Source organism: Phragmites australis, chromosome 23, assembly GCF_958298935.1.
Source record: "Phragmites australis chromosome 23, lpPhrAust1.1, whole genome shotgun sequence".
NCBI classification, from domain to species: domain Eukaryota; kingdom Viridiplantae; phylum Streptophyta; class Magnoliopsida; order Poales; family Poaceae; genus Phragmites; species Phragmites australis.
In genome coordinates this window covers 20,595,942-20,623,912 of record NC_084943.1, presented here as the reverse complement: position 1 = coordinate 20,623,912, position 27,971 = coordinate 20,595,942, and the positions used below count along the sequence as shown (strand labels likewise).

The 27,971-nt window shown below is 42.7% G+C and overlaps 1 protein-coding gene, 1 non-coding gene and 2 pseudogenes across 2 annotated transcripts; 1 reads left to right on the top strand and 3 right to left on the bottom strand.

The window, feature by feature from the left end:
- Window position 1: 1 nt before the first annotated feature.
- LOC133906324 (heparanase-like protein 1) lies at window positions 2–4,113 on the bottom strand. Its single transcript, XM_062348193.1, has 10 exons — window positions 3,788–4,113; window positions 2,699–2,913; window positions 2,573–2,609; window positions 2,062–2,245; window positions 1,707–1,855; window positions 1,378–1,608; window positions 1,090–1,279; window positions 879–1,004; window positions 696–795; window positions 2–519 (listed from the first exon to the last, which is right to left on the bottom strand). The coding sequence occupies exons 2-10, from the start codon at window positions 2,903–2,905 to the stop codon at window positions 127–129; spliced, it is 1,617 nt and encodes a 538-aa protein (XP_062204177.1). The 5' UTR covers window positions 2,906–2,913; window positions 3,788–4,113; the 3' UTR covers window positions 2–126.
- A 12,078-nt stretch (window positions 4,114–16,191) lies between these two features.
- Window positions 16,192–20,494, bottom strand: LOC133906062 (uncharacterized; annotated as a pseudogene).
- Window positions 20,495–24,740: 4,246 nt separating this feature from the next.
- LOC133906846 (small nucleolar RNA Z247) lies at window positions 24,741–24,879 on the bottom strand. Its single transcript, XR_009907855.1, has one exon. It is a non-coding gene; the product is annotated as a small nucleolar RNA Z247 (small nucleolar RNA).
- Window positions 24,880–25,418: 539 nt separating this feature from the next.
- Window positions 25,419–27,659, top strand: LOC133906061 (pentatricopeptide repeat-containing protein At3g29230-like; annotated as a pseudogene).
- Window positions 27,660–27,971: the final 312 nt, after the last annotated feature.

Here is a 27,971-nt window from a genome sequence, read left to right as displayed (position 1 = left end):
ATGAAGAATAGATGGCCCAATTGGGGCACAAATCAGAAAACTAAAATATAAATCTTTACAGTGTACGTATTCTTAAGAACAGCTATATCATAGCAGAAAACCTCGTGATATTCTATCTACAGTTGATCATTGGCCGCAAGCTTCAGCCTCGAAATCCGGGAAGACGACAAACGCAATGGAGAGAGGAGCAACATAGATTGGTGAGTTAACCGAAACTTGCATCGGATACAATGGAGGGATGGAACCATCTTCAGTGAGCTCAAGAGGATCTCCATTCAGCAGCATGGTCCGGGTGAAAACGTTCCCATCTTTCGCTGTCAGATGGTACTCTTCCCTCTTTGCCAGCCCATCTGAAGCTTTGCTCCCGACCCAGGAGACCGTCCTTTTCAGGCCATGGACAAAGGCATTGTCCCTTCTGATCCCTTGCCCCCCTACGAGGTCTACATTGAGGTCATTCCTGACTGAAACCATGAATCCCATGTTTCGGTGCAGGTTGAGCAAGAGGAGAGCGACACCGCCCTGTAATAAGAACATTTTGAGAGCTAAGGCATCGGCATCTGTTCATTGGAAATCTCAGAAAGCTATGTTTTCTTAACAGGCTGACATGAGTGTGCAATAAAACTTCAAAACTTAGGTTCTTTCAGTTTCGTGAACACGAATGGTTGATTAATCAAAGTCTTGGGGTTGAATCATACCTTTTGCTTTCCACAATGCGCATAGGCACGCAAGTACGAAGAACCACTGATGTCTATGGAAAGGACGCCCTTCCCCATGATCCGATGCCACAGCAAGGCGCTGAACAGATACCGTGGTTTAATCCAAGGCATATGCAAGTAGTAGAGCATGTTTGTGGAAGTACGTTCAGTATAGAGACTTGCCTGTAGTAATCAGGGTTCGGCACGAAGGTGTCGGTGTCAAGAAGCCCATAGTTGCCTCCAATCAAAGTCTGTCTGCAGTAAACCTTGGTGTCATACTTTGCTGACTGGCCAAGTTGATCGAGATACCTAGTTGAAACAGCAAACGTGAGAACGAAACGAGAAAACAACCATGGTGAAGACAGGAATATTTGTATATCTGACAAGCAATCACCAGAAGCTATTCAGGAAAGTATTGGAGACGAGACGGCTGCCACTGTTATATGCACCACCAGCTTCCCCAACCCATGGAGCAGACCATGGTCCATGGCGTTGTATTGTGAGTTGGAGATCTCTGAATGTATCGGAAGCCCGGCTCAAATATTGTGGGTCCAAAATTCTATTTGGAACTTGTGGATCATTACCTAATCAAGATTGAAGTTACCATAATTGTGTCATCATACAACAGAAAACAAAGATTACTCAATGACTAGTGCCAGCATTATATCTGAAAAGTACTCACCAGCACCAAGATTGTAAATATGATGAGTCATTGCATTGAGAACATTTGGCCCAGAGACCTCAAGAAGTTGAGCAAACCATTTTTGGTCAAAGAATCCTCCCGGGGCTACCACTAGCGGTTTCGTGGAATTTCCATATAACTGGTTGATGATGGTTTGGAGTTCAACTATGTCCTTTCCATATTGTTCAGCTCCCACACTTGCACCAATTCCACTTCCACTCAATTCATTACCTGTGACATGAGTACATCATCTTATATAAGTATTGTAGGAATGGAAGATATTCCCAGCTCAAGAGCAGCAAATAAAGAATTTTATCACATTGCATTACCAAATTCCCAAGAATCTATAGGATAGTTCATTGAAACTGTGTATTCCATGAACTCTCGAGCATTGCTAGAATCCCAAGCACCTCCCCAGACTCCTCTGCGTATCTGCTGTCGCCCTTGAAGAGCATTAAGACCAAACGTGACAACTGCACTGAAGGGATCAAAGAAAATAGGTTTAGGGAACAGCTGTATGAAGTAATATACTATTCCAAAGGAACATAATAAGGATATTCTTACTGCATGTACTGTTATCATATAATAATATCCAAGATGTGGCATATTCGACAGTCCATGCTAAAATATATCCCTTGAAGAAAATGCAGAGGGCAATAAACGACTAGAGAAGGAAGGCCTCACCCAGTGTTCAGGAACAGATCGTTAATAGCATCCCATCTTTCCATGGTTATGCATCCTTGAGAAAATCCAAATAGGCCACCTGAAATCTTTGTAAATGGGCTGCATGGAGATCCTAAATTTGGTGTGCCATATAACACTTGATCTTGTAAGGAGCCTCCGACTCTTACTCGCAGTGGGCTAAAGGCTACAAGAACAAAAGTGGAAGGAATAAATGTATGATGGGAAATATGCTGAAGTGTCATCTAGAAGGCAAACTAGATTTGAGAAGACTATCTCTACACAGATTTTTTGTGGCTTGGTAAAATAAAGATGGCATAGGTACCGAATGGTACATTTAAGAACAAGATCAATTATACATTAGATGTTAGGGTCTACTCTACCATTCAGCATGAATTGTTATCTTCTTCCCAGTGATGTTTTAGGTAGTGTAAGAAATAAACCTCCATATGGGAGTCCACAGCTGAATAATGTTAGAAAATCATTCGATGAGTTAGGAATTTAGAATCTTTACCTTGGATAGCTTTAGCCAACAAGGGATTAGTCAAGTCCTGAGAAAATTCACGAAAGGACCAAAAATTAGTTCTTTCGCGATACACCAAATACCACATGATAAAAGGGCGTATTATTGGGAACTTACCAAATTTAAGACAGATGCCCTTCCCCATGGGCATTGGTCGTAGTTACACTTCTCTGGAGGCCACCAATCAATGGTGGCACAAACAAACTCATCGCTGGTTGAAGCGATCGTCTCAGAGCCTCGAACAATAACAGTTACATCGCCATAATCCTCTGATCGAATCAGTGTAGGCAGACAGAGAAGAGGAAGGAGGAACCACAACCTCATGCTTTCACCTGCAATGGTATTGTCAACCAAAAAGACAACTAGAACGGTTCAGACTTATTATAATGCTCTTTAAATAAGGGGGATAGTTGGTAGAAGATCTAAATTTCTACACAATTAGCACAGCTGGAAGCCTGAAAGTGACTCCTGCCGTTTTAATTTTGTTCTATTATGTAATCTTTTTTTAACAGGTCATAATTCAGTACGTGGAATTGTTCAGCTTCCTTCATTTAAGCAGACCACTTTGTCAATGTCTCAATCATGAAACTATGATTTGCTCTTTGGCACTTAGGCACCTCGAAATATCTCTTTTTTAACATTGGGGCAAGAAAACATCCTTCAACTAAGACTAGAGCAACAGAAGGCAGAAAAGCTAAGCTCCTCTACTTCTTCAAGTAGAGAGAACTTTTTATGAGAAATGAGAAACTTCATCTGTTGAAGAGGAAATCAACGAAATGCTCGTCTCGAATTGGCAAATAAGGCCCCGTGGTAGTGAAGAAACGACACCCCTTCACATGAAAATCATTAGCAAACCTATATATTATCTTCCCTAATCTAACGAAACCTTTTTTAAAGACTCAAATCGAAGGAAACTGAACAACTAGGTTTATCCCACAGAGAAACAAATTGAGCAAAACCTAAGAAAACCCCAGCTGAATCTGAACCTCGAATCAACAAAGTACACTATAATTGATTCATGGAACCACACGACACCAGCTCCCCTCGTAACAATCATCTAAGCAACATCGGATCACGAACTGAACCCAGTGCGGCGGCGGCCATGGCCTCAACCAACCTAGTCGCAAGGCAATTTGCTGCAGAATTTTCTACTAAACCGAAGCGAGAATAAGCTGAATTCAAGATATTTCAAGCTGAGGCCATTACCTCGACGCCGCGCCCAACCCAAGACCGCCCGCAAGTCGGCTGAGCTACCCCCAGGAATGTTCGACCTTCTCTTCTCCCAATGCAGCCGCAAATGAAGAAAAGCTCGAGTCTTTCGCCGAAATCTCTGCAGCCCTCAGCTCCAGCCACCCCCGAATCGAGCCCAGAGAAAATGACCGGGAGGATTTTTAAGATTGAGCTCTCAGATAGAGAGATTCTCGAGGAAGAATAGGGTGGTGGTTGCCGCTTCCTTCTCTTTGTACTCCTCCAATCTCCCTTCCAAGCTACTCCCGTGGAGTAGAAAGATGTGTCGCTCCAAATAAATTAAATAGCGGCAGTGCTAAACACGGATAAACAGTGATGGTTTTGTCGAGGGCAATCATGGGCGGACCCATGATGCATGGGTATTCAATTGAATACCTAACTTTTTTGCAAAAAAATTGAGTATATAGCACCTATACTACGTATATATATCTTTGTTGCTTCAATCCATCAGACCACTCAGCAAATCGTAAACTAATTATTTTAGTAAACTAATAAAAGTGGTTTCACTAATTTTGGGGGTGTTATGGATTAGTTATGAATTAATCTATCTGCAACACATTTACTCAATCCTGCACGTTACAGTAACTATTTCAAGATTTCATGTATTTTTACAAGATAGAGGAGCATGTAAGAAGACTAAAAAAATTTGTTTCATAATTTTTGGATTAGTAAATAATTAACTATGCATTTAACTCGAATTAATAAATGAGTTGCATGTTTTTCTTTTTTTTCAAACTTACTCTCCATGTAATATGATGCAAAGGATATTATTTTTGAAAACAAATTTCACAAAAGGTCTTATAATTGTCTCTAGTTTTTTTTAGAATTTTTTGTGATTTTTTTAAATTTTTTAAATTTTTGGGCGTGTTTTTGCAACAAAATCAAACCTTTGGGGTTTTTTTTGCAACAAAATAATTTTTGGAGGGGAAAGTTAAAATCCAAGTGACTTTTGGGAGGGTTTTGCATTTTTATCTAACTGAAAAGAGCCCACATAGCAACAAACATCAGGTATTTATGATCTTTATGTTGTGACTGTCCAGTTCGACAATCAGCAGTTGAACGTGAATTTTTTATGCAAATTAAGGATAGTGACATCATTAAACGCTTCTAAGCTATAAAGGAACACAAAGTTAAATTGTAATTTTCTTTAAATGCTTTGTAATTTCTTTTAATTAGTTGAAACTTCTCTACTATGAACAATTTATACTTTAAAATTTACGCTACTATGGACTTCTCGTATTTTGGATTGAATATTTTTTTTAATATTGAATACCCAATCGCTAAATCCTGGGTCCGCCACTGAGGGCAATTTTAGTGGGGTAGATAGTAGGCAGTTCTTATTAATGTAATATAAAGATAAAAGGGAAGTGGACGAGGGTGGAGATAAAAAATGATATGGATGAAAATCTTATTTATGTGAAAAGGAATCTTATAGAGTTAATTTTTAAAGTAGAGAAAATAAGAGATAGTTAGTATTATGAAGTATGAATAATTAGGAACAAAATTTTTTAAGAAATATAATGAGAAAATAAAAGATAGCATGTAGAAATAACCACGGGCCCTCAATTGTGTCCTGAAAAGTCACTGCTCAGGTTTCTTTATTCCATTTGATGCAGTGCTCTGCTCAGTTGTTTTTGTAGTCAAAGGGAATCTCACCTAAATCTGATGGCAACAGTAAAAAGATGAGGATCAATTGGCTAAACAATCACTGTGTCTAACTGGCAACTGCTCCTATCAAAAACATGGCCCTGATTCCTGGCCCTGCATGCTGTGTGAGTGCACACTGCACAGATGAGGACTACAAGGTTTCAAATGTCAATTCTTTTCTTTCTTGAAATATGAAAATACTTGTTCTTGGTATTATGAAATTTGTAGAAACTGTTCTGCTGATGTGAGCATTAATCTTTTACAATTGCATTGGACTCTCTCGTCTATATTTGTTTTTGAGACGGAGATTTTCTCATCTATCAAGATGAGGAGTGCGGGTCAATAGTGGCCGACTGGCAGGATACAAAGCGAAGTTGGCAAGTGATTAGTGACAGACATGTGGGTCTCAGGACCGAAGAGGTAGCATGACGCGGAAGGAAATTCTAGCAAATTCGGTCTTATAGAAAAATTTACTTCTGTATATATTATGTGTCTCTTTTCTTTCTCTCAGTTACACATGATAACTGTTAAATCAGAAAAGAACAGTATAGATTAAAATTTTATAGGAGTTTTTCGATAAAAAGTGTCGTAAAATTTCCTTTCGCATGACGCTAGTGTTGTCAGCGTAGAACATGGGCCAATTTGTGGGAAACTATTTTGTTGCCATACGCAAGCATGTTTCCACTCCATGACGCAGAGAAAGAAAGAGCACGTGAGGTGAGAGGACGGCTTGAAGAAAGAGGCAGGAATGGAGGCCGAGGTCCAACAAGTCTCACGTTTTGCTTTGGAATGGAGAAGATGGGGCACCAAGATCAATCAAATCCACATCACCATTTTTTCAATGCCAGAGCCAAAGCGAGCGAGCGAGAGAGAGAGAGAGAGCGTGCGCTTTCTATCCACTTTCCTCGAGGCTCGAGCACCCAGAACACTTGTCCAGTGGGTCTCTCACATCAAATCATTGGTGTTTAAATGATCCAAGTGGTAATACTATTCGCTAATCTATCATGATTTGTGCTATTGGATAACTTCAAGGGCATCTTTATTTGATAGTCTCCACGTGAGTATTAATAGCCACTATTGCCAAAGGAGTTGCTAATGTTACGAATGTGAAGTTTATCTATTACCAATTCTAAAGGGCAAGATATATAGTATGAAGGATACAAATTTAGAGAAGAAAAAAAACATTTTTACCTTTAATATCTCCCTCAAATATAAGACGAATATAATAGCATTGTTTTTGAAGAGGGTACGACATTAAACACTAGATAAATTTTTAAAGACCGAGTCTCCACTATTGCCGTAACTTGCAAATCTTAAAAACCTCGCCAAACCGAAGATGCATGAAGAGAAACACAAAGGTAGGACGTCACGATGATAAAAAAAAAATACCTCTAGTCAAGAGTCACAATAAAAACGACAAAGAATAGCAATGGACTGATCATGCATGAGTCCGGATGAGTGCTGAGAGGACTTTTCATCCATGCCTTGAAGAAAGAGGCAGGAATGGAGGCTGAGGTCCAACGAGTCTCACGTTTTGCATTGGAGTTTAGAGGATGTTGGGCCGAATGAAGTCAAAGATCAACCAAATCAACAGCACCATTATCAATGCGACAGAGAGCTTTCTATCCACTTTCCTCTTGGTGCAACTTGCAACTTGAAAAGCAATAGCTTGCAATTGTTTAGTGGATATGCTTTGGACGCGCAAAGTTTCCCAAGCATCCAGGACATTTGTCCAGTTGGTCTCTCATATCAAATCATTGGTGTTTAGATGATGCAAGTGGCAATACTATGATTTGTGCTATTGGATAACTGCACGGCATCTTTATTTGATAGTCTTCACGTGAGTATTACTAGCCACTAATGCGAAAGGAGTTGCTAATACCTTATGGCTGAAGTTGATAGACTGCCAAACCAAATTAAAATGTGTATTGATTTATAAGTGATAAATGATTAATAAGGTTGTTGATTTGGTTTGTCAAGTTTTAGATTGTTTGAGCTTAGTTTAAGTATTTTGATTATAGACTAATCGGAGTTGAAGTTAGATAAATGTGTTTGCTTGTCTCATGATGTGCAGGTGACGGATGTAACTTGGTGGTCGCTGATGGGTGATTGAGACTAAGCGGGTGCTTGGTGTCGAACGATCAAAGAGACCGAGCGGAGTCAAGAGTGATCCTAACTGTACATGTGGAGGTTACGCAAATCATAAAATGGAGTATGAAGACGGGTGTTAATAAAGTTAAGCTAAAAGGATACCTGTGCAAGTGACAAGGTGGCCCAAAGGATCGAGAGCGGGAGAGACTTGTCGACGGTCAAGATCGCAAGACGGAGTACACGTGTTGATATCAGAGTGCTTGCTTAAGATGTAAGTAAGTGGTGAGTCACGCTTTTAGAAGCGTGCAGAAGGTTTTATGGTTGTGCCTCAAACCCGTGGGAAGATTGAAGGAGTATGTGACACCATCGCGAAGCTGTGTCGAGACAAAGCTAAGACATAAAGGCACTATAACCATTCGATGATGGAGCAAGAAATAGACCAAAATATACTCGATGGTAAGTAGGAGTGTATTATAAGAGAGATGTATTTTGGTAACAAGCTGGGAAACTTAGAGGTCAAGTTTTTTAGCCTATAAATAGAGGGGTATGGCTATAAGAGAGTTGAAACCAACCACTTGAGCCACTTGCACCACCCATTTAAGAGTCTAGTGCTAGCGTTTTAGAAGAGAGAAAGATGAGTGCTTAGCCTATGTAATATGTGAGAGTTTTTAAGAGAAAATTTCTTATAATCCATCTAAATAGGGATGATCTCTTTGAGTAATAAAGTTTATGTTTTTACATATGCTTGAATTCCCCCATTCTAGTCTCTCTCTATTGGTTCCCTTGCAAGTTTGCAAGTTTTCCTTTTTCGGTTGTGATTTTCTTGTTGATTTTTGTTTTTGTCTTTGAGTTACATTTTTTCAACTTTAGGAAGTTATTTTTCTTGTTACTAGAGGTATAAACGTTCATATACTCATGTATTTGAGAGGGTCTTGAATTTTCTTGTCTCTAGACCATCAACTTAGAGAGTTGCTTCTTTCGGTAACTGTCTTTTTCTTTGCTTTTCGTTCAAATTTTAAGCTTTTATGCTCAAAGACATATGGAATGGTCTTGAATAGAGTCTATAATTTATATTCTATCTGTGAAGTCATGTTATCTTAAAACTTTCTTTCTCATTTTATCTTTCTAAAATTTATGCTTCTATTTGTGTGTTTTTAAGGAGCGTTAGGTGAACAAGGAGTAGGTTATCTATTTTGCAAGAAATTTGTAAGGCGCCTATTCACCCCCTCTAGTCGTCGTTCTCGGTCCTACAATTGGTATTAGAGCCAGTTTGATCACTTGTTGATCTTAACTGGTTTTGTGATCCATATGTGACATAGAGAGAACTAGGAAGATTTTGTTGTTCGATAGAAGAGACTTTCTATACTAGAAGGTGAAGCTAAGGAAGTGTAATATGAGATGTAGTTGATTCTAACTATGAGATCCCTGCTACTCTTATGACTCAGGTTCAAATCGAACAGTATGATGTCAATAATAAGGTCAGAAATTTTTTGTTCACTAGCCTGAGTTAGAATAAGTTGACAGGGTTCAGCACCTCCATACTGCCCGGGAGATCTAGATTACTCTGAGTGTCTTCAATGAAAGCACTAATCAGATTAAGGTCAAATGCCAAAGCACTTACAATCAAGAATACCAAATATTTGTGCAAGGTTCTGGTGAATCTTTGGATGCTATGTTTGCTAGTTTTGATAGAATTGTGAGCAACCTTAGATTCACTGGTATTTTGCCTTACTCTGACCATGAGAGGGCGATCAAGCTTCTCTATTCTCTTGACCGTAGTATATGAGAAGTGAAGATCTCGAGCATTGAAGAGTAATCAAGTTACGATACATTTACTTGTGATGAACTCTTCAGTAAGCTCAAGTCCACCAAAATAGCTAAGATAACTTAGATTGGCCTCAAAAACCCCCTGTCTCAGAACATAGCGTTGGTTTCCGGACCAAATGGTAGCAATCAGGCTGGAGCTAGCTTTTCTTATGCTAACACCTCACCAAGTGGTTTTGCTTTGTCTTCCTTGGTTTCTATCACAGAGGAGCAGGTGGATGCACTGGATGATGAGGACCTTGCTCTCATCATGAAGAAGTTCTCTCGCTTCTACAATAACAGGAGAGACCAGAGGAGAGGGGGTTCTTGTGCTTGTTTTGAGTGTGGTGATACCACTCATATCAAGACGGACTGCCCCAAACTCAAGAAGAGGGAGGACAATGACCACGACTACAATAAGCACAATAAGAAGAATAAAAAAAACCCTTCTTCAAGAAGAACCATGATAAGATGGCCGAGATGGCTTCTAGGGCATTTGTGGCAACTCTCAGCGACATCGACACCTCATCAAGCAAGGAGGAGAGCTCGAAGGAAGAGGAACCACAAGTGAAGAACAAGAAAAAGGCCAAGGACTTCACCGACCTCTGCTTCATGGCGGACGACAACGACACTGAGCTTGATCCCTCCGAGGTACTACCTTCCTATGATCAGCTTTTCTTCCAAGTTGATATCTTGAATGATACTCTCGTTAGCCAGGATATGTTACTTTAAAAAGTTGTGTGTGAGTTGAAAAAGCTTAGGCCTAAGTATGAGTCTATTTCTTCTGAGCTTGAGTGGCTTAGGTGTAGGGCCAATGTTGAGGATGGGGATTGTGAGAGTTGCTTGGTTGTCATGAGTGAGCTTGCCGAGCTTCAAACTGTGCATGCTCAAGTCCCCAGTCAGCTTAAGAATGCCGAGAAGAAGCTCCTTGAGGAGGAGTCTAGACCTACTCTCTTAGATGCTTGCAAGAATTGCCCTTTGCTTTTAAAGGATGCTGAAGTAAAAGACAAGCGCATAAAAGTGCTAGAGTCTAGATTGGAGAGTGCTGAGGGTTCTATGGATGTGTAGGCTAAGTGTCCCACCTACATGATCCTTAAGAAGAAGCTCAGCTGAGTTAGAGGGCAAGTTAAAAAGCTCATGACTGAGAATGAGTACCTCATTTCTCTTGTGGAGAAGTGCTCAGAAGGCAAGGAAAAATGGATTTGATCTTGGCCAAGACCAAGATGCGTGCTGATAAGATTGGGTTAGCTTCGAATTTAGGCTTTGAGAGAGTTGTTTACACCAGTTTTTGCAAGACTGTATTTACCCCACCCACCACCCTAGAGTTGGAGAAAACTAAGATCAATGCCTCATAATTCATGCCAGAAAAGAACAAGCCTACACCTCAACCTACAAAGAAGAAACCCACACCCAAGAGAGTTCCATAGCCTATGATGAGGGTATTTGTAAGAGAGACTAGAGTGACTAGCAGTCGAGTTTCTCAGAGACGTTATTACTGCACCTAGTGCCAGAGAGAGAGTAACCTTGTTGGGTTTTGCTTTCATCGTAGGAGAGATGAGAGGCGTGAGTGAGAGTGGAGTACCCAGGACATGTATCGCCCTTCTGTTGGTGTACTGAGCGATTCGCCTACTATTATTCTCATATGTAGGTGATAGGCGGAGGCCTGGAGAACAAATAGCTCATTGACTCCGGTTGTTCGTGTCATATGACCGGAGATGCATCAAGGTTCTCCAGTCGCACCCCTGTGAAGAGACACGTGTACATCACTTTCGGAGATGATCGGAAAGAAAGAGTAAAAGCCAAAGGTATAATAAGGGTGAATGAGAGTTTCACTTTCAAGGATATGACTTTGGTAGAGCATATGTGATATAACATTCTCTTTACATCTCAGTTGTTGGATGAGGACTTGGAAGTGCGTTTCAAACGCTATATTTCTCAAGTTCTTGATTCTTCTAGCTATTTGATTTGTAAGATTTCTCAAGTTGTGAGAGTTTTTGGAGCTGATTTTTCTAAGTCTCTTGGTTCTTCTCATTATTTTAATGCTCAACCTTCTTCTAAGCATTGGATGTGGCATAGGAGACTAGGACGCATGAGTTTTGATTTGCTTACTCTTTTGAGTGCCCTAGGCTTGATCCGAGAATTGCCCAAGCCTGAATTTGAGAAGAACCTTATTTGTGCTTCTTGTCAGTATGGCAAGATGGTTGCCGCCTCCCATCCACCTTGATCCGATGAGCGTTGAGTGAACAAGGAGTAGACCATATTTTGCAAGAAATTTGTAGGGCACTTATTCACCCCCCCTCTAGTCGCCGTTCTCGATCCTACACAGACATCACTTGACATCATCACTATCTGTGTTGTGCAAATGTGACTACTGGAGATTTTCACAGTGATGGAAAGAAGACTAGATCTGAACTGATAAGGTCAAACTACATACACCTCATTTGGAACATTAAAAAACTTTGTAAAACTCCTATATAATTAAATTGTTCCCTATAAAATTCTTGCATAATTCTTTTGAAATTTTTATTTTCCAAACAGGGCCTTAGCAAGGCATCCAGATTCAGCTCTGCGACCTGGTCGCTGGGCATACGGTTCTAATCCCTTCGGTAAGTTTTGGGCACGAGGCGACAAGGAAGAGGAAGATGAAGATGAAGATGAAGGTGGCTATTCAGAGGAGGGGGAGATGGACATGCCATCAACGGAGGAGTTCGTGCAAATTGCGGCCAAGGCAGGGTTCACGTTGGACGATCTTCTCAGGATAGAAGAGGAGCTGATACAGGAAAATCACACACGACAGAGGCAATACCATCAGATTCTCTTGCAGGTACATGTCAATGGTGTTCTTTGGTGACAAAAATCATTGATGCAGTGGTGCGGCACTGATCCAAGACATGGAGTGGACCGCCGCCGCCACCTCGAATCTCTCCTCCAAGGAAACTAGGTGATGCCAAAGTCAGGGATTTACGCTCAAAGAAATGAGGTTTGCATTATGCGCCTCCGTTTGTTAAAGCGATCTCAGGAGTCATTGGCGACAAGCATGGCATTGGTGCGGCTGCAACGGCCATGACGATCGGCCGGTTGGAGATGACGGTGGAACTGTTGTTTCAAATTTAAAAAGAAGTGGTAATTGTGAATCAAACTGCAAGCAAATTTACGAGATCAACTTTGTCAGCCAAACCGAGTTGATCGGCTTTGGCTCGACAAGGCTCTAACTACCACATGCTCTAATTTGGAAGAGATTGACACTCGGGTTGGTTTGGTAACACACTAGTACTACAGAAAGGCACATCATATCAGTGCCGGTTCAAAAACATCATCAGTGCAGATTTTGAACCGACACTGATTATTTTTGAACCGACACTATCAGTGCCAGGTCTAGAACCGATACTAAAAACTCTTTTCACTGCCGGTTGGAGGCTCGAACTGGTACTGAAAAGGTTACGGGAGCCAAAATAATAAATGAGCTGGCTCGAGAACTCTTGAGCCATCTCAGTTGCTGCTTCTATCTCCGGCGGTGCCATCGCCGCAACATGCTCAAATCAAACACATCTCATAATCAAATTCAATACAACAACACGGGAATCTACTTATCTCATCCATACAACACATCTCACAATCAAATTCAACACAACAATGCAAAGAACAACGCATGCACCCGCATAAAAACGCAATCAAGAAAGCAAATCTACCTAGCTACAAGTCCTTCGTGCCCACCACTCCTCCCAATCTTCTTGGCTGCAACTTGGCTACCTAGATACCAAGAAATCAAAGCTACCTCCAGCTATAAAAACGCATGTTGTACAAATCCTCCGCTACCTAACTACTAAGAAAGTAAAGCCACCTCCACCACCGCATAAAAATGCATGATGTATAGATCCTCCACGCCATGGACGAGCTCACCACGGTGGACACCCGCGCCGTGGATGAGCTCGTCGTGGTGAACGCCCACGCTGTGGACGAGCTCGCCATGGCGGACTCCCGCTCTATGGATGAGCTTGCGGTGGTGGACGCTCGTGCCGTGGACGAGCTCGCCGGCGTGGATGAGCACGACGTGAACTGGAGGAGTAGCACGGCGTGAATCCGGCCGCCTCCTCTGTGGATCATGCGAGCACGAACGGATCCAAGCGGTCAAAGGAGGAGCAGTGAAGAGTGAGGGAGGGAGAGAGAGGAAGAGATAAGGTGGAGAGGGAGAGAGAGGGGGGGGGGGGGCGAGCCAAAGAGATAAGGAGTAGATGGAGTATGTGAAGTTAGAGCCGAAAAGATAAGGAGCGGACGAACATGGACGGTTAGAGCCATAACATGATTGAAGAGATATTTTGGGTACATCCACATCGGTGCCGGTTCGTGGCATGACTCGGCACTGAAATGGTCTATTAGTGCCGGTTCGTGGCTAGAACCAGCACTGATGTATCAATGCTGGTTCTAGCCACGAACCGACACTGATAGTCCTTTTCAGTGCCGGTTCTTAGCGACTCACTCATTTTTTATACGCGGGAGATTAAGAACCGATGTTGATACATCTTCAATTGTGGTTTTTGCACAACCCGCAGTAATAGGACGCTACTTATGGTATGTTCTGTAGTAGTGACACAAGCACAACCGAATTCGATCGATACTAGCTTGAGTTTTGTGGAGTGTATTATCGGTTGCCGGAAGGGTTAGATTATCTATTCGCTCGGTCTAGTATGAGAAAACCTAAATCACATCTTGCTTCCTCACGATGATCATACGCAGATGTTGTTCATTCTAGAAAGAGAGTTGACGACGGTGTTCAGCAGGGAGACATGATGAACCATGGCCGATTTGGCATCTCGGGCGGTGCACCACCCCCGCGGTGGAGGTCAAGCTTCAGGGAACCACGAACACAATAGTGGAGTCGACTAGGGCTTTGGAGCGGCGCCACCACCGGGAGGTGGTCGTGGATCGGGGCAAGAGTCGGGCAAGGGATACACGCCACCAAAACATGGGTACATGATACTATTAAAATATAAGTGAATTGTCTATATTTCTCTATCTTTTTGAGTTATTAGATGAGTTAGTCGATACATACACTTTAATATGATATCATGGCCAAAAATCTTAAGCTCGTGTGCGCTCGGTTCGGGATAACCAAGCACCGGCTCCTACCGCTGCCCCCACATGCTCAAGCTTTGGCTCCTGTGCGATCTACGCATGTGCCCGCTCCAGTTGCTTCTTCACACGTTCAGTCTACAGCAACTGTGCGGCCTGCCATGGCAACCGTTGTAGCTCATCAGGTGCACTCGAACACAACAGCTACAGACTCGATTCAAGCAGGGACAAGCCGGGTAATCAAGCCAATGGCAGCAGCAGTTCCGCTAGGAACCGTGTTAGCACCAGTGGTGTTGCCGGGTGCCGGTGCCAGCACCTTTTTGCCTAATGTTGCTGGAGGGGTGATCATATATTCATATGCTATAGCTGAATCTTGTAATAATGAACAGTTGAGTGTGTGTTTTATAACAAAAACATTTCTTTATCTAATAAAAGAACAGGAGAATTTTCATACAGGAATTGAATTGTTTCCCATGAAACTTGGACTCCAAATCAACCCTAAATAAACGAAATGCCAAGAACATGTAAGATGACAGGTGAGCTCTGGATTTTTTAGAGATATCGATGAGCTTTCGATGGAGTTTCCTTGCAAGAACTCCTAACGATCTTGTTAAGATCAGCTTGTTCTGACACGCTTGAGGTTTGGGTCCAAATGGAGACCATGCCACGTAATGTAAGACATGCTCATCCAACAAATATGCTACGCTGATCCACTTTGAATTTTGGATGGCTCCACTCAACCACTCCAAATCATGACCTGGTTATCTGTTGGAATTCTCTGGCTGGCTGCTTCCCTCAAATGTTGACTCTGAATTTTCGTGAATTCCATTTCGTCCATCAAACAAATCCAAATTTGGGACGGACACATTCTAATAACTGTTCATCCTTACATGATCAGTAGCAGCAGCCTTCAGAACGGTTTGACCTGGTCAACTAATTCATCTGGCGTTGACCCGATCTCTAGTCAACGGTCCAGCCAAGCCAGCAAGAATGGTAAAAAACTAAAAATGCTCTTGATTGAACACAACGCATGGAAAACTACGACTGTTTGAGCTGCGCTGACCTTGCAGATTGTAATTAGGAAACAAGAGCTGGAGATTCTAAGGTAATGGTGAATAAATTTACGGAAATAACTGCACGTAATATGACCACTGACATGTCGTGCACTTAGGTCACATAAACCGCTTCCCAAATTTATCAACTTACGCATAGTTGAAAATAAAATGTCTCCAAGATTAGTATCCTGTTTAGGGAAAGCCACTGAAACAAAGTTTAATGTGCTACTTTTTTTACTTTCTGCGACAAAATAGTTTAGCAGGACATCATCGCAGTAACTTTTTTCCAAATCATCAATGCCAAGCCTTGAACAAACACAAACCAACGCAATGACTCTCGTTTGATCGATCATGGAACACAATAACTGCCACGAAAAACCTCAAACGTGCAAAACCCGTTTTCCTTTTCCAGGAATGTACAGGAAAGTATTATTGCATCGTTAGGAAGACAAGCATGCAAACCTCAAGAGAGGGGAGGGGAAATTTCAATAGGTTATGCTGACGTATAACTTGTTAAGTCTGTTTATTAACGTTAAGATTTGTATTGGAGCGACAAGTCAAAAATTATAAGGTAGTTGACAGATGATTATCAAATTTGTATTGTATTGTGAAGACGGTTTAAGGGATGGATGACCAGGATAAGCTATACATACATAAATACATGCGGAGTTGTATTTCAGCTCAAAAGAGTCATAGTTAGGCCTTGTTTGTCTCGAGGCGCCGCACCTGGCACAACCAATTTCATTGAGATTTGTGTTGAAAGTGCAGTTGAAAAAAATCATAAGGTAATTAAGAAAATCAATGGATGAATAATTATCAGAAGAGAGAGATGTACAATCGAGATAGACCATACATGCACAAGGTCATGCGGAGTTGCATCTCCGCGCTCAAGAGAACCATAGTTAGGGCTTATTTGGCTCGAGGCGCCACACCTGGCACGACCGACAATGGTGGTGGGGCATCCTCCTGTAGAGAGATTATGCTCTCAAATGCGTCGATGAGCGCCTTCCTTGTTCTGCCTCGTCTCGGTGACGAACTGACAAACCAAGTGAAAATATGTCTTAGTTTATATGTGATGAGTGATTGATAAATGTGTTGATTTGGTTTGATAATTTTTGGATTGTATGAGCGTGTATATGTACTGCAATTATGATCATGACTAACCAAAGTTGTAGAGAAAATAGAGTTGTTATTTTTTACTAAGTTCAGAAAAATTGTACACACCGGATGATCCGGTATTCATATGCGGTACACGTCAGAGCATTCCAACGAAGAAGCAAAAATTGAAGTACACGCCAAATAGTCCATCGTTTCAACGAAGTACATGCATCAGTGACCACCGAAGCTTTTCTTGCAGAGAAGTTGCAAATTGGCTCTAGTGGACTTGTACTCGTCGAATGGTCCAACGCTTAAACGGATGAACACCGGATGCTTCGCTGGAGAAATTCTTGCATAGAGGTTACAAACTGGGCTGACTGATGAGTTGATCACACCGGATGATCTGGCGCTTAGAAGGAGTATACATCGGATCATCTGGCGTTCACTTTTTCACTGAGAAGTGCTTTTAACAAAGGATTTGTTTTTGACTAATCCATAATGGTGTTGGAGATACATGTTTGCTTGTCTTGTGTTGTGTAGGTGATGTATGTACTTTAGCGACCGATGGCAGGATGATCGGGGTCAAGCAGGGTGCTTGGTGCCGGACGATCGAGGAGGTCGTGCAGAGTCAAGAGTGATCGTAGCTGTGCATGTGGAGATCAAGCAAAGCATGAGAAGATGGATGAAGAAGACGTGTTGATAAAGTCAAGCGAATGAGATGTTGGTGTAAATGATAATGTGATCTGAGGTATCGAGAGCAGGAGAGACTTGTCGGCAGTCAAGATCGCAGGATGAAGTACATACGTCGATATCAGGATGCTTGCTTAAGGCTTAAGCAAATGACAGTAAGTCACATTTTGAGAAGCGTGCTAGACGGTTTCACAGTTTGATCCCAAAACAGTGGAAGGAGTGAGTGCATGTGGCATCATCGCGAAACTTGCATTGAAGCGAAGCTAAATCATGAAGAAGTCATGACCGTTCGATGAAAGGAGCGAAAATTGAATCAAAATGTATGATGCAATTGGAAGAGAGAGGTATTTTAAGAACAATGAAGGTTAAGGTCTAAATAATCTCTCTAGACCTATAAATAGAGGGGTAGAGCTATAGGAGAGGAGTGAGTCTTTCACTTATATTTGTGTGCAAGGGTTTTAGAGGAAAAAGATAGGAGAACTTAGCCTTTGTAATATGTGAGAACTTTTGTGAGAAAATTATCTTCTAATGTGCCTAAAGTAGAGTTGACCTCTTGAAGAAATAAAGTGCATGTTTTCTCTAATGCTCGTGTTCATCTTCTTCTAGTTTACTTCTATTGGCTCATTTGTTTTGTTGCAAATTTTTTATGAGATTTTCATTTTGTTTTTGAGCTTAATTTCTCTCATCTTGTGAAGCTATTCTCCTTATTATTAAAGACATAAAATTTATATACAAATATATATAAGTGAGTTTTGAATTCTATTGTATCCTACTGGTGATTTTTTTCTTTGAAGGTTTTTTTTTTCAAATTACTATCTTTTTTTTCAATAGAACCTAGCTTTCATATATATATCTACTAGAGCCATGCATTTTTTTAAATATTTTGTTAACAATTTGATTCTTTTTGTTATGCTTCTACTATTAATTTTTGAGGTACATTGATGATAAAAGTAGAATGTCACCCGTTTTGAAAAAAAAATTGTTAAGACGTTTATTAACTCTACGCTATTCTCAAGACTTCTTGCCGTCTCCTCGATCACGTTGTTGAACAGAAACAGCCCCTGCTGCTGCCTCTTCCCGTCCCCGCCGCCGTCCTGCCGCCGCCGCAGGACCACGACCTCGGCTCGTGCCGTGCCTGCGTCTCTCTCCCCTGCAGCGCTGCTGCCAATCCTCCTTCCGGTGGTGACTCTGCCGCTTCTGCTCCTGCCGGTCGCGTCTGTGGCGGCCATGGCAGGCCTGAACCGGAGCCGCCTCGGGGCTGTGCTGCTGCTGTCGTCGGGGTTCATCACCTTGCCGCGCCGGAACGTCAGCTTGCGAGGCGGCGGCTGTGTCGCGGTGCTCGTGAGGATGATGGGTGCAAGCTTTGGTCTCCTTGTGGTTGCAGTTCTTGGAGGGCCAGGTTTTTCTGTGGGATGGGAGCCGAAAAATTGTCATCCTCGTGCAGTGCAAATATGTAATTTACATCGGAAAAAAGAATCGCCGGTATTTAAAACTTGGAGTATATGTTTTCTTCAGAACAATTATTTAAACCAAAAATATCAGATTACAATTTACCAAAGAAGAAAACAGATGCACAGCGCTGCATATTTGTACAATGAATAATTTGTTTTGTTGCACACGCTGCAAAAATAAACTTTTAACACTGGCATTATGAACTAACGTGTGAAAATTATAAATTACTACAAATGCAAATTAAGCAACTCATGATATAGGAAGCAATCAGAGATGCCGATTTACCATTGCGAGGTCTGCTCTCTTCGTTGTTAACCTCTAGTTTTCGCACTTTCGGTGAAGCTGTCTTCAAAACTCTCTTTAGCATCCTTAGCATCAGCAGCATAGTTTTCGGTTCCGGAAACTTTCTTACTGCTCTTGATCGGGGAGCAATTTTTTCTTTCCTGACTGCTCTCAACTTTACGCTCGAGATAGACTTGGCAGGCATGTTTACAGAATGAGACAGTTTCACTGGACCTGTCATTACCTTCTCTTCTCCCTTGTTTTGCAAAATTTGAGCATTCTTGACAACATCCTTCACTGTCTTCTTTCTGTCAGTCTGTTCCCTGAAGAAAGCTATGGAGATGGAGATCTTTTCGCTGTTGAAGCCTTCAGGTTTGCCAACCTAGCAGGTTTAGCAGATGAATCCGTTGCATTAGATGGTGATGTTACTTTGATCTCGTTAACTTTTGGCATAGTTGATGCATTAGTAGAACTGAATTTCTTCACTGGGTTACTGAACTTAGTAGTAGCAGTAGCATCTGCATTTTTTGTCATTGTCATGGGCCTAGTGAAGCTTTGAACTGCTGTACCTGCATCCTTCTGAAGCGATGTTCTTCCGCTTCTCAGGCCTGAGGTAGTTTTTCTGGTTACACTCGATATCGCTTGCGCCTTTGTTTTTACGAACTCCTTACATGAACCCTCTGATTTAGGCCCAACCTCAGCGTGTTCATGCTTCTCTGAGGCCATCACGGCCAGAAGAGTCGTCTTGTCTGAACTTGCACACTCATTTGCCGATTGATCAAGCACATGATCCACAACTGACTGGTCCCCGACTTCACATACATTGTTGTTAGTGGGAAGAATGGAATCATCAATGTGTTCGTCAGATTCATCACTGTCCTCGATGGCTAATGGCATCTCCAGCTCAATGCTTACAGCTCCATCAGATGACTCTCCATCTCCGAAGTCTGATGCATCATCATGAGAGATGATGCAGCATTCTGCATCAGCTGCCAAGGTTTCAGCCACAACAGGTTCAGATGCTTCCGCTGGCAACTCTTTTAGACAGGGACAGGGAGTGATTTCAGGATGATCAGATAACATCTCCAATGGTGCCTTGGGATCGGTGCATTCAGGCATAGCAGGTGCACTAACACTGCCATCTTTTACACGATAAATTTTTAGCTTCTGATCCTTCTTTCTTGGCCTGTCTCTTTGTGGTAGTATGATGTCAGCCCGGTTGCGTTCTACATTCCCGGTGCTCGCACGACGCAATTGTGCGCAACGAATAGGCCAGTATTTCTTGGATTCAGAGGAGTGTTGGATCCCAAATCTGCAGTTGTCATGGCAAGAACTAGTGGATGCTCTTCTTCTTAAGAACAGGTGGCACGCTGTTGCCATCCATAATAACTGGAGAGTTTATCAGGCTGTCTTCACATTAGCCTTCAGCTGAAGCAATAGTTGAGGTGATGACCTCTTTGATCACTTCTCCAGTCATTAGAACCACAGAGCTGCAATTGCAGATACAGGTGTGGTGAGCACACATGCAGAAAAAAAAATGAAATAGCGATACCAAACACAAGCACATAACGGCGCAAAGTGCGAGGTGCGAACTAAGCCAGTCCTACTTTCACATCAGAATTGTTGAAAATATTTTCCCTATTCTATTTTGTTACCGAATACACCTTTTCAAGATCTTCATCACCTAATAGTAAGAAATTGTTTAAGAAATACTCAAGCATTCATGGAGCTATTATTTTCGCTTCAGTTCAACTAATTCTCACCAAACCAAAATGTTACAATATTTCTCCAACTTGGTACCAAAAGGCCATAAAACATTTGCGTCTTACTCATTGATGCAAGTCAACCAATACAATGACACAACTCCAAACCATATGGTAGAACATAGACGACCAAAAATAGTTCAAACTCCAGAAATTTGTACCCATGTCTCTGTGATAACATCCCCACCTCCTACCCAAAGAAAAAATATCTCTATTGTTATGCAATAGAGTGAAATCTGGCTAATCATGCAGTGATACGTTCTCTTTGAACTCTTTCCTTTTTCTATCGATGCCATGTAAAGTTTGCAATCAGATTCTTGAAAAATGTATAGCAAATTATGAGAAACTAAGTTGAAATAGACATTGGTTTATATATAATGATTGATTGACAATGTTGTTAATTTGGTTTTGATGATTTGAGATTGCATGAGCATGTCTATGTATTACAATTATGATTATGACCAACCTAAGTTGCAGAGAAACATAGAGTTGACGTATTTATCTCTGAGTCCAGGAAAAATGTACTCACTGGATGATCTGATGCTGGAGATTATGTACACTCCGGATGGTCTAGGGATGAGACATTGTGCACTTCGGAGCGAGGCGGAGTTCAGGAGTTCAATACGCCGGATGGTCCGGCGCTCAAGAATATTACACGCCAAAGGGTTTTGACTTAGTAGAGAAAATCCATTGCAACACTAGATGGTCAGCAGTGCACGTCGGACTAATTTTTTCAAAGAGGTTGCAAAGTATGCCTGGTGTGATTCTATACGCCAAATGGCCTGGTGATGGAAGATGTGCATGCCGGACTAATTTTTCTAGAGAGGATGCAAAGCTTATTTAGTGAGAATGTACACGCCAGATCGATTGAAGGTGTGCACACCGGAGGGTTTTTCAGGAGTGTGTCAGTGAAGGAAGTATTGTACACGCTGGATTATCCAGTGATCAGAGGGAAATACACGCCAGATCATTCGGTGTTCACGATTTTTCTAGGATGCACTTGGCGGTGAAATTCTGATTTTGGACTAACTTGAGATGAAATTGGAGATATGTTTGTGCTTATCTTATCATGTGCACGTGATGGATACGACTTGGCGGTCGACGGCGGGATAATCGGGGCTAAGCGCGGTGCATGGTGTCGTACGATCAAGGAGGTTGAGCGGAGTCAAGAGTGATCCTAGCTATGCATATGGAGATCAAGCAAAGCGTAAAAAGGTGGATGCAGACAGCATATTGACAAAGTCAAGCGAAAGGGATGTCGGTGCAAATGACAAGATGGCATAAGGGATTAGGAGTGAGAGAGACTTGTCGATGGTCAAGATCGCAAGACGGAATACACGTGTCGGTATCGGGATCCTTGCTTTAGGTAAAAGCAAGTGGCGATGAGTCACGCTTTGAGAAGCACACAAGGCAGTTTCGCGGTTTGGTCTCAAAACTGTGGAAGGATGGAGTGCACGTGGTATCATTGTGAAGCTTGCGTTGAAGTGAAGCTTGCTGGGGAACGGATTGGCTACGCTAGCCTAAAACAAAATTTCTCTACCGTATTCACCTAAGAAACTATGCAAGCAGGAGATCATAGATCGTTGCCACTTGTCACACAGTGCAATGGAAGAAGAGTTGGAGTAGACCGATCCAACGTCGTGCACATCAGAACTCCTGAAACAGCTTCTCAATCAGGTCCGTGACCAGTCCCGCGCAGGTGATCACGCTCCTCGACCAACTCCGAGCAGGTGGTCGTACTCCTCGACCAGTTCCTCGACCAGCCACCGAGCAAATATGTCGTGTCCTCAACCAGCTCTGGGTGGTCGCGCCGCGCTCCACGACCAGCACCGAGCAAGAATATCGACCAGCCGAGTAGGTGTGTTAAGATCTACATGCTAAGGAGATCAGCGCTACAATAGTAATAACGCCTCTACGGTATCCAAACGTACTGGACGGAATCACCGAACGCTGATGTGCTAGCACCGCACACGCGGCTAGAGCTTTAGGAAATCGTGTGAAGGGCTATGACTAGGGTTTCAGAGTGGCTCTTTTTCTTCCCTCACGGCCCACCCCACGCCTCTCCTTATATAAAGCTCGCTAATGTGGGCTCCCATGTTGGAAGCTCTTTAGGACTCTAACACATCATGGATCACAATCCAATCAAACCCATATAAAAATCCAATTCGCATGTTTTGTTCCAACCCATTAAGTGTGTGACCCGTTAGGTTCATGTACAAACGGTTACGACTCGAAAACCCTTTCCGAACCGAAATCAATAGCGGTTCCTAGCAGGACATGTTGACTCCCGAGTATACATAAAGATCATATCGGCTGAATCTTGATATACACATGCACCGATCACTTCGTCTCACGATACAAGTCAAGCTCAAGGCGAGATACGTGCCACCCTTGTGATAGCTCGAACATTCACTCGATCAAATAGTAGATTCATCATAATTAACTTTTTAATCATAGTAACATGGTCATGCACTTTCTCAATCCAACTACTTCGAAGGGCCTAGAGATATCTCTCTCGTTATCAAAGAGGGGCAAATTTCATCTTGATCACTTACACCCTATGACATGTTTCATGATAAACCCGAAAACTATCTTTATGACTATCTAGTTACGGAATAGCGTTTGGTAGTCCCAAAGTATATCGCTACAGATTCTAGGAATCAATGACGATCTCAGTTATAAGGATCCTACAAGTACACCATTTGAGATAACAACTGATGACACATCATAATAACAATCCCAGAAGTATCTCAAAGTGAGTCTATCTAACATCATGTTCTCTAACATGAATACCCACATTATCGATTCGGTATCTCTATACCTATGATTCGTGAAACGTAATCATCAATCAATACATGTGATGGTCTTATGAATCATCCCAATGATATATGACTAGAGATCAAATCAGAATAACATCATGATATAAGCGAAGAGTTCCATAAATAAGTCACATACTTGCTAATCAATGTAAATGATAGTCATCCAAAAAATAATACATTATTCAGAAGTATATGAATATAGTACTTGCTAATCAATGTAAATGATAGTCATCCAAAAAATAACACAATATTCAGAAGTACATGAACATAGACGTATAATACAATCATCCCTATGATTGCCTCTAGAGCATATTACTTTCAAAGCTAAGTCATGAAGGTACCACGATCGTTCGTAGGACGGAGAAAATATTGGACCAAAATACCCCCAGTGGTAGGTAGGAATGCATTAGAAGTTAGAGGTATTTTAGGAAAAAAAAAACTTAAGGGCTAAACAATCTCCTTAGGCCTATAAATAGAGGGGTAAGACGATATGAGAGGTTTGAGCCAGTCATTTGAGAGCCTTATGCTAGAGTTTATAGGAGAGTGAGAGTATAGCTTAGCCTATGTATAGGTAAGAGCTTTTTGTGAGTAAAATGCATATAATTTGCCCAAAATAGGGTTGTCCTTTGCAGGAAATATACTTTATATTTGCCCTCATGCTTGAGTTTATTTATTTCTAGTCTACTTCTATTGGCTCATTTGCTTTGTCGTGAGTTTTTAGTTTTTTCGTTGTGATTTTCGTTTTGCTTAAGAGCTGAAAATTTTCAATCACCTCGAAGTTGTTTTTCTTGTTGCTAGAGGCAAGTTGGTCTTGAATCTTCCTTGATTCTAGTTTATCAACTTGAAGAATTTCTTCACTCGGTGCCTAGATCTAAGTGCTTCATATCTCAAGTTGCAAGTTTTATGGCTATGAATCTTAGAATGATGTGCTATGAAATTTAGGGTGCGTTTGGTTGGATGGATGAATCTATCCAGGAGATGGCCATCCAGTTTTTATGATGTTTAATTCGTTGAATGGGTTGGATGGGGTGGCCACTAGATGCGTCGTGGCCACGTCCAGCGCCGCCGCGGGTGGGCGGTCCTCCATGCCCACGGTTTCCAGCATTCACCAAAGAGCCGCTGCTGCGAAGAGCTTGCCTGTTCTCAAAATTCAACAACTGAGAGTATAGATCCATCATGGTGATGGGTTCTACCCTTGCCACTAATGCAAAGATAACAGGTTCAAAATCATCATCTAAACCATTCAATATATAAGCCACCAAATCTTCTTCATCTATTGGCTTGCCAGATGCAACGATTTCATCTCCGAGGGACCTCATCTTTCCAAAGTATTCGGAGACAGTCATGTTACCTTTGCGTGTCGTCGTGAGGGAGAGACGAACATTGAGAGAACGTGCGCGCGTCTGAGATGCGAACGTGCCTTTTATAGCGCACCAGGCTTCGACCACCGTCCTTGATGCGGCGACCTAAGTGAGTACCTCTCGCAACAATGATGAGAAGAGGAAGCCAAGGACCTGTTGGTCCGTGGCAAACCACTCCTGGTAGACTGGATTAGGGATCATTGTCACCTTGTTGTCTTCCTTCTGCTCGATCTCTACTGCTGGAGCCACGATTGTGCCGTTGATGTGGCCGTCCAATCTTGCGCCGCATATAGCAGCGAGTACCTGCGCACTCCATAGCGTATGGTTTTGCTTATCCAGCTTCTCTAAGATCTGGAAGCCGAGAAGGGGATTGGAGATGGTGATGGCGGAGGAACTGGCCATGTTGAAGATCGATCTTAATCTCAGATAGGCTCTGGTACCATATAGAAAATCAGAGGATGAAAGCTAGATGGAAGGAACGCCGTCAGCGGATACGTGTTGATTTGGCCACACATAAGGCAAGAGTACAAAAGTGTATATATAGAGAAAATAACGTGGTCGGCCATCCTAATACAAAGGAAACAAACCTTAACATTCTATCTATACTGCACGCCACCACCTTCCTCGCCAACACTCTCCTCCGCGCCTACGCGCTGAACTCCCTTCCGCACGCCGCGCTCGCCGCCGCCAGCGTCGCGCCTGTCCGCGCGGTGCACTCGCGCGTCGTCAAGCTGGGGTCCGTCGAGGACACCTTCGTCGGCAACGCTCTGATCGTTGCCTACTCCAAGAACGGCGGGTTCGCGGACGCCAGGAAGGCGTTCGACGAAATGCCGATGCGGGACGTCGTGTCCTGGAACACGGCCATGGCCGCGATGGTGCGGCACGGGAAGGTGGCCGGCGCGAGGAGGATGTTTGACGAGATGCCCGAGAGGGACACGGTGAGCTGGAACACGATGCTGGACGGGTACGCCAAGGCCGAGGAGGCAGATGAGGCCTTCGAGCTGCTCCAGTAGCCAGCGCATGCTGGAGAGGAATGTGGTGTCGTGGTCGACGGTGGTGCCGGCCTATTGTAAGAAGGGCGACATGGAGATGGCACGGGTGATCTTCGATAAGATGCCGACCAAGAACTTGGTGACGTGGACTATAATGGTGTCAGCATGCGTGCAGAAGGGGCTTGTCGAGGAGGCAGGGAGGTTGTTTACTCGGATGAAGGAGGCTGCTGTGGAACTTGATGTAGCTGCGGTTGTGAGTATCCTGGCTGCATGCGCTGAGTCTGGCTCGCTTGCCCTCGGGAAGAGGATCCACTGGCACGTGCGCAGAGGAAGCTGGGCAGATCAACCCTTGCATGCAATGCCCTGATGGACATGTTTTGCAAGTGTGGATGTGTGAACAGAGCCGATTACATCTTTGACACTGAGATGGTCGATTAGGATTCGGTATCGTGGAACACCATAATTGGAGGTTTTGCAATGCATGGGCATGGAGATAAGGCGCTGGATCTGTTTGCTCAAATGAAGCAGCAAGGGTTGCACCCTGATGCTGTGACGCTGATCAACGTTCTCAGCGCTTGCACATACATGGGGTTTGTGGAAGAAGGGCAGCGGTACTTCTCCAACATGGAGACGGACTATGGTATCATGCCCCAGATAGAGCATTATGGTTGCATGGTCGACCTTCTTGGCCGAGGAGGGCTCATCAAGGAGGCCGTCGACCTGATCAAAAGCATGCTTTGGGAGCCTAATGAGGTCATATGGGGGTCCCTTCTGAGTGCATGCCGTCTGCATAAGAACGTGGAGTATGCAGAACTAGCAGTGAACGAGCTGAGCAAGCTGCAGCCCTCAAATGCATGGAACTATGCTGTCCTGTCGAACATCTACGCGGAGGCTGGGCAATGGAGCGACATGGCGAAGGCGAGGATACAGATTAAAGGAACAGGGTCTCAGAAAACAGCAGGCTCAAGTTCGATAGAACACGATGAGGCATTCCATGAGTTCACAGTTGGGGACAGAAAGCACCCAGAGTCAGATCAGGTACCCGAGATGGTTGATAGGCTGAGTTCGCATGTTAAGCGTGTTGGCTGCGTTCCAGCAGGTCGTGAGCTGCTTGTGCGATGAGTCAGTTGCCAAGGGCATGCTTGTGATTACATTGCAAACGTGAATGTTCCACAAGGTGATATGCATTGCAGGTCATGTAATCTGAATACTACAAGTCAGTAAAAGAACATATGCATTGCAGGTCAGTAAAAGAAGCACCAACTCCAATGAAACCATGGCACTGCCTGCAATCAAGAAGATGCTGCGACATGGTACATGAGTTTGCATGATGGATCTGAATGGTCAGAGATGTGTTCAACCATTTCTCAGCATCTGCGCTTCTGCCATCAGCTTTGCTCTGTTAATCTGCTACTGTGACGCAATCTGGTGACGGATGGGACTGTCAAAATACTGGCATTACAGTGATAGGTTGATGAAATAGTTGATAGCCCAGTACTTTCAATGCCTCAGTTGATTTATAGAAGATTTAGAATTAGGGTCTGCTCCAAATACATAGAATAAAGGTGAAAAGACCGTAGATTCAGCAAAACCAATTTTGTCTTTCCATTGTAACAGCATATATAGTGATTATTCAACGTTGGAAGATGAATTAGTTATGGGTGTTTGACTACTGTTGGCTCCAAATTTTGACATGTGCCATCTTTGTAACATATCTATGAATGAGAGGGTGCAGATCTTTCGTAAGTTTTAATACAGCATCTGGATTATGTGCTTGAATTGAAATCAAACGCGCTGCTTGTCCATAACAGATATGAAAACATACATTTCACTGTTTTGGTCTTTTTGTTCTCTTTCACGTTTTAACTCTTTGGGATTTGTTGTTTCAGTGCTAAGAATATTTAAAAGCCCAATTTAGGTTTCTGTGTTGTTTATGTTAAGTGCACAACACGATATTCGTTTTGCAAACATCTGTGTCAATCATTAGTTTTAGTAGGCATCTTTGAGTCTAACCTGTAT